General features: G+C 31.6%; 1 protein-coding gene across 8 annotated transcripts; it reads right to left on the bottom strand.

The window, feature by feature from the left end:
• Window positions 1–6644: 6644 nt before the first annotated feature.
• On the bottom strand, window positions 6645–12067 carry LOC100255960 (EG45-like domain containing protein). Of its 8 annotated transcripts, XM_059740529.1 has the most exons (6): window positions 11834–12067; window positions 11372–11547; window positions 11163–11285; window positions 7301–7431; window positions 6900–7200; window positions 6645–6809 (listed from the first exon to the last, which is right to left on the bottom strand). In XM_059740529.1, the coding sequence occupies exons 4-6, from the start codon at window positions 7425–7427 to the stop codon at window positions 6803–6805; spliced, it is 435 nt and encodes a 144-aa protein (XP_059596512.1). In that variant the 5' UTR covers window positions 7428–7431; window positions 11163–11285; window positions 11372–11547; window positions 11834–12067; the 3' UTR covers window positions 6645–6802. The 8 variants fall into 8 exon arrangements, with proteins under 8 accessions (XP_059596512.1, XP_059596510.1, XP_059596511.1 ...); XM_059740527.1 differs by lacking the exon at window positions 11163–11285 and having other exon boundaries at window positions 11834–12047; XM_059740528.1 differs by having other exon boundaries at window positions 7788–11547; window positions 11834–12000.
• Window positions 12068–12600: the final 533 nt, after the last annotated feature.

Here is a 12600-nt window from a genome sequence, read left to right as displayed (position 1 = left end):
TAGATGCAAGTTTAGCTCTTAATATAAATAGCTAGGATAAATTCTTAAGATTTATTAAAATAATTACAAGTAAAAAATCACAGCACTTTGGAAAAAAGCTTTTAATGAGAGAAAAAATAATTTTCCAATTGAATGTAGTTGTTTTTTTTTTTAATTTATCAATAAATACTTTAAAACTCTTTCATTTGTTGGTTTTTAGCTCAAAGACCCCAAAAGTCATAAAAGATCTTAATCAATCTACTGGTTGTTGAGAATTAAATACTTTGTAAGTGACCGTCGAGGTTTTTAAGCTTAACTATTGATGCAATCTACCCTTTACTAAGTCTCGAGTGGTTGAGTTTATGGTTGAGGCTATGCCCTCGAGTGGTTGAGGCTATACCTCAATTGGCTACACTATAGATATTAAAAGAGAAAGAGTGTACAAAAATACCATCGACCAATTAAGGCTATTATTGACCCCACAACTGATTGATTGTAAGGTGTTTTTGTAAGGTATTTAAAAATAATGGTTTGAGGTTTGAAACTTTTAGCAACTTTGTTGACCCTTCTCAAAACCTTTAAAAAAAAAAATAGTTCAAGATTTTAATCAAAAACAAAAATTCATATAAATCTTTGAGATAAATAATCGATTTGAGCTTAGGCAAGGATGAAAATAAAACTTTTAAGTCTATGAGAAATAGTTTAGTCTTAAATGCACCAATAAATACCATCTTACAACATATTTTATTTTACTTCAAGTCTTCAAGCATCACAAAATTTCATGAAATTGATCTTCTTATTCTACTTTGCCCGAACAACTCATAGTTAATTGAATTTTCTTTGAAATTTTTAACAAATAGACTTGAAAAACTTGTCTTGATTTGGGTTGTTAATATCATTAACCATCCAATATCATCAAAACTTAATTAAGAAAACCCTTGGGTTAAAAACTTTCAATAAATATTATTATTAAATTATATTAGTTTTTATGTAAAAAAAAAATTATATTAAGAAAATGTTACTATATATTGTTTTTTTTTTCTTCTAATTTTCCATTTATATAAAAATATTGAAATGTTTCCAAAGAACTTACAAACTTTTGATTAATTTAGACATTGAATTTAGGTTGTTTTATGAAGGCCAATGTTTTTCAATTAATAAAAATAAAATTTTATTTGTGCCCTTTCTTCTAGGCTTTTTATTCTTATTGTCAAGTAAATTTTCTTTTAAATAATTCGAAGCTTAAATTAGGGGTGGAATTGAAAATTAAAAATCTATTAAATTTAACTAAAATCTATCAAATTGGTTTAATTTATAACAACTATAAATGTTTATACACTTAGAAAAAAATTTCAATTTTCTTGTCTTTTAAGCCATAAAAATTAAATCAATAAGTTTTTTTTTAATATTTTATATTTTATATATTTTTTAGATTCTATTAAATTAATTTATCATTATTGAGGAGGGTAAATTAATTTTTAAATTAATTTTTTTATATTTTGAAATAGAAATTTTAAATGTCAAATCAAGTTAATTTTAATTATTTTTTTTAAAATTTAGTTTTAAGACCTAAATCAACTTAGGTCCTATAGAATTAAATCAATCTTAAATAAATTTGATTTAATTCAATTTTTGGTGGTAAAAGGTGATTTGAATTTTGATTCAAACCCATCAACTCATTTTTTTTTCCCGAGATTTTATGTAGTAGTGTATTCATTTTAAATATTTTTTAAAATACCGTAATATAAAAAATAATTTTAAAATTATGATATTTTTTAAATTAGTTTGAATAGGAAAAAAATGATGTCATCTTTTGAGAAGGCGAATTTAGTTTAAAATGAAAATGAAACAATGCATTGATTGATTTCCGCAATTGAATGAGCGGATTAGACGTGTTGAGTACTTCCTCACCTGTCCGTTCGTCATGGCAGGGGCGAGGTCAGTGTTCAGAGACAACTTTGACTTGGTCGGGCCATGGCTCGAGTCAGATTCTCTCGGTCGCACATGAAGATGCCTTGCTTTTGAAGAGCTTTCACACATGCTCTCTTGGATACAGCGGACCCCCTGATACAATAGCTATCATCCCCAGTCATGCACGTTATAGTAGGATTTCACAAACAAGCTGCGGCCATGACTATCTGCTAATCTTAATATTTATTCGAAGGGCTTCACATCCCTGATTGGTAATATCTATGCGCGCCAAATTAGTAATTTAGATTAAATTTTTTAAATTTTTATTTAAAATTTTGAAAATTTCATTTATTACTAAACTCCGTCAATAATGATGACTTCTATTGAATTACCAACTCTTAGAAAAATTTAGAATGGTGTTGAAAAAAATTAAGAAAATTTTAATAACATCTAAAATTTAGAAAACCAATTAATTGGAGAGAATTTCATTTTATAAATAAAGAGACATTAAAACATAGGAATCAGAGCATATGATCGTAATTTTCAAAGAGCAAATCCTTGGCATTATTCATTAAAGTTGAAGGAAAGATTTGTGGAGCAATTTGTAAAATTTTAGGTCACGTTTGTTGATACTGAGAACAATTTGTTTTCAAATTTCAAATTGTTTGTTTTTCTATTTTTTGTTAACTTATTATTATTTCTTAAGTTTTTTATTAAATAAATCAAATTAAAATATTCATTAACTTATTATTTATTTCTTAAATATTTGACTTTTTTTTAATGTTAAAAATAATTTTTCTTTATTTTTAATACTTAATAAAAATAAAACATTAAAAAATGAATAACTTAATACTTTATATTATTAAACATTATAACTTAGTACTTAATACTATTTAAAATTAAATATAAAAAAATATCGACTTAATCAATGTTCTTATATGTAGTAAATGGAAGGAGAGTTTTTTCCATATCTTAGCTCACCAAACCTCATCCAACCAGGATATGGTTGTTCTTACTGTTAAGGCCTCACGTCCCTGGTAATCCACATAGTTGTCAAATGGATGGACGCACGATCTCAACCAATATAGATTCTTGACTCAGTCGTTCCACCTGCAAAAGGCATCCGGACAAGGTGTCCGGACGCACCCTCCGACGGTTTTATCAGCCATGGTTAGAGAGATAAATCAGTTGACCTTTTACTATGAATAACAAGCTTCCCTTCCTCTTTGTGTGAAGGTTTGTCTATATAGTATCAGAAGCTTTGTTCCACTCTTTAATGGTGGGGAGATATTTTGTGTTGTCATGATGACCTTAGGTGGTGGTAGGGCCATTATCACCCTACGGGCGGCTGACAGAGATCGTGTGAAGTGATTATGGGAAGTGACTTGTTGTCACTTCATCTTGTCCTTTCACTCTGCAGGTGGCGGAACGTGGGCCATGGCAGGCTGTTGCGATAATGTGCAAGACTTGCTTACTTCAGTCAATGATCTGGGCAAACGTATCCGGATGACCTATGTTAGTCGTCCGGATGCATTTGTGGAAGTCGTCCGGATGTTATGCTTATGAGTGTTGTGTGTCTCTCCTTGAGGTAGTCCGAATAGGAGAAGCGCGCCACGTGCATTCTTGGGGAAATCCGAATGGGGTTAACCCGGATGAGAATGTGTGTCACGTGTCATCAGGAGATGTGTGTCACGTGTTATCAGGGGGAGGGGTCCCTACACCTACTATAAAGCCTTTTTCAAATTCATACACGTTGCACCACTATAATAATCTAATAGTCAATGTTCTTATGTCTTGGAATCCATACATTTAAGCATATACGACCTAAGCCATTAGGAAGGATATACAAGAATGTTTTTCTCAACCAAATACCATGAAGATTTATGAGGTATCAAATTGTAGGCAAAAAGGCTTTTTGCCATTGCTTATTACATCTGTTTTAAATGACATCATATATATAACCATTCTAAGTTGTTTTTGTAGAGTTGCAAAGACAATTATAGAGCTATCACAATAGGATCATGCAATGAAATTTTGCAAGGCTTCAATGATGGTTATTATGCCGATTAGAGTTGAATTTTGTTACAATAACCACTTCCAACAATGAGTAAAACTTTTTCATTGTTCTTACAAGAAGAGAGACATGGCTACTTGCTACCTCAACACCTAATTCAAATGAAGGGTTTGCACTAATAGTGCCTGAAGGCAACAATTGCCAAAATATGAAATATTTAGTTTATAATTTTTTAGCTCAAGGCAAACTTCGAAATGGGGACACCCTTAAATGGAAGAACTCCACAAGAAATAGTTATTGATAATCTTTCTTACTCTCATCTTAAAGTCTTTGAGTCTTTCTCTTCAAAACATAAATTTGGTGCTTGTTCCAATTCCAATCCTAGATTCATAGGGTATCCTTTTAGGTAAAAGAGATACAAAATTTATGATCTTGAGACAAACCATTTGTACTTGTGGTATTATTTTATTTTATGAACATGCCTATTCTTATTGTGATTCTTGTGTTCAATTGTTTACTCATCTTGCAATGCCACTACCAATTTATGAGGTTAATGATGATGATAATGCATTGTCTATGAACTTAGTTTTTTTTTACCCATTTCACCCTTAATAATCCTGATACGTACAAAATATTCTTAATCAAATTGTTAGTAAGCTTGTACTCGATGCCCATTCAAATATTTGAATGACTGCATATGCAATACTACCATTACAACAACTTGCCTACTTTCAACTTCTCAAGGTGCAAGCGCATTCCATCATTTGTTTAATGTTATTGCTTAGAATTGTTGGCTTATCTAACAATCGTAAAGTGTTTCTTACGTCTCTTGATTGTAAATTGGAGCCCACAAAATTCTATCAAGTTGTTAAAATTCCATAGTGGAGAGAAGCAATGATGATACAAAAAAGGCTTTTAAGAGGAACAACACTTTGACTATCACTATTTCTATCAAGTTGTTGGCTTATCTAATAATCGTAAAGTGTTTCTTACGTCTCTCGACTCTAAATTGGAGCCCACAAATTTCTATCAAGTTATTAAAATTCTATAATGGAGAGAAGCAATGATATGATGATACAAATAGAGGCTATTAAGAGGAACAACACTTTGACTATCACTATTTCACCACATAACAAACAATAAATTAGATGCAAGTGGTTTTGTAAGATCAAGTGAAATACCATTGAGAAGTATAAAATACATTTAGTGGTTAAAGGATTTACACAAATGAAGGGAATCGATTATAATGGGATCTTTGCTCCCATTTGCCATATTAGTTTTGATTGCAACAATGTTCCTAATTAAGGATCTTATTGAGGAGGTTTACATGCAAATGCCTCTAGGTTCTTGTTGACAGTGGGAGAAAGAAAACCATATATCGTCAAATAAATTAATATACATACACTTAAGAAAGCAATTCATAAATGATTTACTAAATTGAGATATTTTTTTAGTCTTTGTCGGATACACCCCCATCAAAGGTGGAGGACACACTCTTTTCTAAACAAACAACAAATGATTTATTTATTTTTATTAATTTATGTTGATGATATTTTGGTAGTCCCATCACAATAGAGCTGAGATTGAAGTCTTGAAAAAGAAACACTTAAATATCATTTTAATGTAAAAGATCTTGGTATGCCAAAGTACTTCCTTAGGGTTGAGGTTGCTCAAGAGAGAATCCTTCTTTGTCAAAGGAAATGTTCTCTTGATATTCCATATGATATGGAGATGTTTCACTTCTAAGATATCAATGGAGAAAAATTTTAAATTTAGTGCTAATGAAAAAGGAGAACTTCGGTCTAATCTGTTATCTTGTAAGTCAGTTGATCTATTTGTTTATCACTTGACCTTCTTTGTATAAATCATCATTCATTCTTGTATAAAGTTATGAAATCAATGACTGAATTATCAATTTTTTCACTTTTTTATGTTTTTAATAATTTTTCGAGCCACTTTACAAAAATTTCAAAAATCAATAATTAAAAAAAAAACTAATTTTAATCTAAAATTTGCCAAACAAAATTATTTTAAGTTAAAAAACTGTTTTACATTCTAAACAATGAACATAACTTAGGAAGAAGCTCCTTAAATTCCCTTTTAAATTGACACACCCAACAACAATATTTTTTGTCTTTTTTAAAAAATTACATCTTTTGTTGAATGTATAAAGTAATTTGAAAATTTTGATGAAAGTATCATTTTGGTTTTGAATTGAAACCCTGCAACACCGAATTATAAGGCAGCAATTACCAAATGACATTTTTTCCACAAAAATTCCTCATGATTCCGCGCTTTACTTTTGCTGCAAAATATCTGAACTACCCCAGACGATATTTTAAAATTTGTGTACCAAATTTTCTCGGCGATTTAGTGCGTTTCTGGAAGGCATCTTTTTCTTCAATGGGGATTGAAAGGGACAAATTTAGACGAGCGTGACTCGGAATTGATTGAATCTAAAGAAAAGTAAGAAAAGTTGAAGCAGAGAAATCATTTTCTCCGTGTGGAAGGTTGGAAACTTGGAAATGGTCTTATATTCCCGTTGGAATCCCCACGGCCACGTTAAGAAATCGCATGAGAAGGCCAGCTTTGCTACTTCTTCTTCACGCGACAGGTACGAGTTGGGCCAATTTCTTCTCGAGGTTCTCTATCGCAGACTCTTCTAAGTTTGAAGCCTTGGGAGGAAGGTTCCGGGGAGTAAAAGTCCAGGCCCTTTAGATTAGTACAATCATACATAGAATGACCCAAAAGCAAAATGACGTGTATTTACGAATGATTTGAGAGGGAGAATTTAAAATACAATTACAAAAACAATAGTAACTAGATATGACATTCTTCTCCTTCCCTGGCTTCAGAGAGGAGATCGAATTGTAGGCCTCTCCAGCATAAGTTCCCATATCACACCCTACATGGTAATCAACGATTCCAATGAATTAAACAAAGCAAAGGATGCATGACAGTAATATCCAAACTGAAATGAGAGGTGGAGACTTACTGTTGAAATTCAATGTTGATGGCCGTGGCGGTTGAATTGGCAATGATCCCAAACGCCGTCTCCGATAGAACGATGGTGGTGCCATCAGCTGACGGCGTTGAAGGTGCCGAAGGAGCATAATCCACAACCTTGATCTGAATAGTCTGGTCAGGAACACAAGTGCCAGGCTGCGTGGCACTGATGCACCTGACCAAATACTGTCTCCCGCAGGAAGCCCCATTGTCCCATATCCCATCGCCCGCCGCTGCAAAGAGATTGCTGGATGGGAACTCCGATGCATCATTTCCGTAACATATCGTAGCTACATGGATCGAATACCCAGAAAATCGCAATGAGATCAAGTCATCGAGCTGATGTTTTTGATAAATCAAAGGCTATGTATTATTGAAGGAGGAACTCACGAAGGTACGGGGGATTATACTGAGCTGCTGTGCCAACATCACCTTGACATGAATTGATAAAAAACACTGAGATGAAGAGGAAGTCCAATAAAAATAAGCAGCATCGCAATGTCTCAATAATCCTCATCGTCCTGCAAATATATGAGAAAAACAAAAGAAACAAAAAGTAAATCTCTTATAGTTCATCCAAACAAAAAGAGAAAAAAGGGAAATTGAGGCATGTGGAATGGGAGTCTAAGTCAATTTCAGAATTTTAAATTAATTCCTCCAATGCTTAATAGAGACGGCTTTGTGGGTCCTGGATGGTTCAAGTTGAATGCCCATACCAAACTCATCTACGCGGAATCAGCTGCACAAAAATCTGCATTCAACTTGGATTGCCCATAGGCTTTCGATGCCCATGATTTTTTTTATTTTATGATCAGGTTGGGATCAAGATTAAACAGTTCAACAAATTTCAAATAAAATTTTATTGATCTGTTCAAACCTCTGCGCCGTCAAGCAAATGGGGCTCAGCTTAGGTGACGAAACTGAATGATCATTTTTGTTTTCAAAAAACTATGTTTTGGTGAAGATGATGAATATAGACGTTGCACCAGTCATTGACTTGTAGATTGTACGATTCGGAACCAGATCGAACCAACATTAACAATTCATTAGATGAGGTCGTGGAGATTAGGTAATCATTGCCTCTAGCATTACATTTCTTTGACTTTTCAACCCAATCATATTTTCCAGCTCACAGTCATTGATTCGCTGGACAGAAATTAGATAAGAATTGACTCATGCTCCCGTACATATCCCTCGTAAGAGTCTTGGTTTTTGATGGGAGTTCGTTGGGAGTTAGCTAGGGCCGAAATAAAGGCAAACATAATGAAGTGCATTAACAAATAAGAAATATCTTCATAATGTCAGATCACTGAAAATGAGATTTGAGTTTGAAAATGGATCTTATCTATAGATAACACCTAGAAGAGGTGAATAGATGTTTTTTAAAAAAAAAAAACAATTAGAGATAATATCTCTAATTGATCTTCTTTTCCAATCTTATGAACAAACAAAGTAAATCGTAAAACACTCTCTTAAATAAGTTATTTAATGCAAATCACATGCAAATGAGACAACACTCTCCAAACATGATATATAAAACATTGCATCAATATAAAAACTCTTTTTCACATGCCCCGTGCCATCAATCAACAAAACTTAAAATATATCTTGTTCTTTCAAAGATTCAATAGATACATTTCAACTCATACTCCAATTAATTCAATCACCATAACGCAATGAAAAATACCATAAGCTCATGAAATACTAATTAAAAGATAAGATAGAAAGGAGAGATAATGACATCAATTTTTTTAACGTGGAGAACCTTCAAAGAGATAAAAAACCACGAGCCTCAAGCAATCAAATAATCCACTATGAAAAAAAAAATAACCGAGTACAAGGTTTTACCTAAGTCCTTTATCGTATCTCAGACAACTTGCTTAGAACCTTCAAGTTTCAATTACCACTATTCTTTTTCAGGGAAACACTTGGAATAAACTCCAAGCTTTGATTTCGGTCTCTTCTTGAGTTTACACAAGGAGAATCTTAGGTTTTACCCCAAAAGTTGCATATGAGAGTAATATGAGAGTTAGAATGAAGAACATAGTAAATCAGCACATTTGGAACAAAGATTTTTCACTTAAAAACTAATTTTCAATTCAAACCTATAAATTTTCTCATAAAGCAAACACTCCCCAATGTAGTAAGAGAAACTTGAAGCTAAAAAAACCAAGGGTTTTCTCTCTCATAACAACCTACACCACATCTGGAAAGAAGACTTAAGTATTAGGGTTTTGAAACTCATTCAATAGTTGAGATTTATTTGGAAAATCATAAAAATTCATAGGTGTGATTGAAGTTTGATCAATCGGACAAGATTGAAAAATATGGGTTTAAAATAAACCCTTACCCTTTAGTTAGATCGATCAGAAATTGATCCACATGTTTTAAACTCAATGTTTTACACTTTTAAGCTTCAATTTCATTTTTCAATAAAATGATAAAAATTTAAAATACGAGTGATCACTATTTGCCATCATCCATCACCTCAAATGCACTTACCAACTCTTGTAGTCATCTTCAGACATGAACAATTTGGAAAAGGCAAGTGTCCATGGGAGGATTTGATTAGGACTATGAGCTAAGAGATGCAATGAGAATTTTGACCCGAAATTGTCAATACATACAATACACTTATAGAGTTAATTTGTGATAGAGAAAAAGTTCTTGAATTATATATGTATGAACTATTCTCAATTTTATATATGCATTTTAAAGTCGTATAAACTCTTTGGGCTTAGATAGTGGTGAAGCCAAAAATTTTGGTGAGAGGGAGCGACGTAAAATATTGGTTAATTATAATAAATATAGATAAATTTTATATTTTAAAAGTAGGTCATCGACTTCCTTCTATTCAATAAAATGAATGGTATCATTTAATAAAATAAGTAATTATTGACATTAACTATTAAAGAAAAGGAGATTTTATAATTTATCAAATTAAATAACAAAAAAAACTAAATAGTTTTAGATTTTAATAAAAGTTTATAAAAAAATTCAAATAATATTTTCAAAAAAGGTCCTAAAATATAATAAGAAATATGACTAAAATACTTTTAATAATTTTTAGAAATATTTTGCTATAAAACTTTTTAGAAAAATTCAATAATTTCACTAATAATTTTTCTTTGATTCTTTTTTAAAATAATTAAATATAAATAATTTAATAGTAATAAATTTTTTATTTAAAAGTTATCTATGATATAAATATAATGTTATCATAAAAAGTTAGATAACTAGTTACAAATAATAAATGTTTGGATAAATCTAAAAGGCTAAACAATTACAAGAATCTCAAAATTAAACCACAATCAACCCACCAATAAAAAAAGATATTTGATAAAATATCAAATATTTAAATGAAATTAAATTTTGTCAACCATATAATTTAAATAATTATGTAGTTATTCATAAATAAGTAAATATTTCATTAAACCTAAAAGTCCAAAAATTTAAAAAATCTAAAAAAAAAAAAGAAGATAACTAATCACTAAAAAATATTTAATAAAATATCAAATACAAAATTATTGGATAAATTTAATTTTATTCATTAACAAACATTAAAAATGAAAACAAACAAACATTTTATTAATCTATTTAATATCCATATATAATACTTATATTTTTTTTATTTTACATTTTTACATTTTCAGCAATAAACTTACAATTTTGCATTTTTCACTTTCCAAAATTCTTAAAAAATAAAATAATTTAAAAAAAAAAAAATTGAGGGGACATGTGCTCCCTTATGTTGGCTCCTTCTCAGACTCAAAGTGAACAATATCTCTATAATTTAGTGCAAATTATTATAAATGATATCATAATTAATTTATGACCCCGATATATATAGGGGTTTGTTTGATCTGGGAGGAATGTCTATCTATTTGTATGGGGGCTGTTCTTAACCTTGAATCATATTTTTGAACCCCATGTGCCAAAATATTCATTTCTTCACAGCATGTAATGCATGTTGGAAGAAGGATACTGTTTAAGTGAATAATTATCAGATCAAATTGAGGAAGTATGTATGAAGAACATATCGCTTTTTTTCAGTTCTGAGAAAAAAATCATGAAAAATATTCCAAGAAGATTATAACGTCTAAAAGCATTAAGAAAAACCCACTAATAGGATAACAGAGACATTAAAAAAAAAGGGGGGGAAAGATATATCAAGATATTGTCAATTTTTAAAACCTGGAGAAGCGTTAGCTTCCATGGAGTAGGAGATGGATAATTTGGGGGATTGACTTACAACAATTATATGGATAATGAACTCTTCTTAGTGACTCAGCTTTGAGCCTGCATACTCTTACTATACGCCCTCTTTGACTCGAGGATAAATCCTCTTCCTCCACTCCTGAGTCTCATAAACAACCTAGGAACGTGATCCGATTCGGAATGGCTGACAATGACTGATATGCGCTGCGACTTGCAGAAAAGTTTTGAGTTTGAAAACAGTACCTTTGAGGGGAGTTTCTGCGGAGTGGCTTTGTCAAAGTTGAGCTTCAGTTTTTGGCCACCGCAATGCTTACACCAGCTCAGAGCTTCCCAATGAAATGATCAGCTCTATATTCGCGGTATGCTCTGTATCTCAAAAGTATATGGCCACAGCTGGGCTCAAGGTGCTAATCCAATATCTGGTCCACACAAATTTGATCCCTACTTAAAAAGGATGGCAATTTTCTTGCAATAGAAAGCTCTCTCAATACTTAGCTTACAAGTGAAATAAGGGCCCTTTTTTCTTCGCTTTCACCATACTCCTTAATTAATACAGTTTTGAAAGATAGTTCCTAATTATATTAAGAAACAAATTTTATTCGGGAATTCAAATATAAAAAATATTTTTTTCAAAAACTATGAACTAAGAAAACTATTTTCAAGGAGGATTTGAATAAGATTTACCTCAGAAATATAGATACGTACACGGATGTTCAATTTAATTATCTACAAAAATTTGTTGGACGGATTCCTTTATCAGTACTTGGGGAAGCTTCCCCTTTGATGGCTATGAGGAAAAATACAAGGAATGACCATACTTCAAACTAAAGCAAATCCATTTTCTTCTTCAGCTTCCCCGATAATACATTTGAAATAATATTGGAACACGTAATGATTTTGGAACATCAAGTAATTAAGAAGCTTGTGGTGAGACGAAAATGAGCAACTTCAATTTAATCATAACCAAATTTCTTCTTATTCACTGGTGTGTCGGTCCAAATGTTTTAACCTTTGGCATGCAATTCACTTGGGTATAAATATATATATGCATCTTTCTTTGACCATGCAGCTAATTGTACGTTAGTTTAAACCATGGATCTTTTATATGAATGCTTTTTTATTTCTATATATTTGACTGATAAAGGCAGGCTGCCCGCAGAGAGCAGAGTAGTCAAGTGTGAAGGCTTTGAACCGAAGAACAACACTTTTAGAGTCAAGTATGGCTGCCAACTATAAAGATGATAGAAATGTTCATGCATGGGACACTCGACACAACCATGTGCAAAAGGCGGGACCTACTTGGCTTTGACTCTAGAAGTCTTCTTATAAGACAAATGACAATTGCCATATGATGTGACATCTTGCATTAGATAAGGGGAAAGTTTCTAGCGTTATATAAGTATGGACTTCTTGTAACCTTGTAAATATGTTTTAAAGCCATGAGGACCCCTTTGAGTCCAAAGCGGATAATA

Source organism: Vitis vinifera, chromosome 11 (genome assembly GCF_030704535.1).
Source record: "Vitis vinifera cultivar Pinot Noir 40024 chromosome 11, ASM3070453v1".
NCBI classification, from domain to species: Eukaryota; Viridiplantae; Streptophyta; class Magnoliopsida; order Vitales; family Vitaceae; genus Vitis; species Vitis vinifera.
This window is presented reverse-complemented; position numbering and strand designations above follow the sequence as displayed.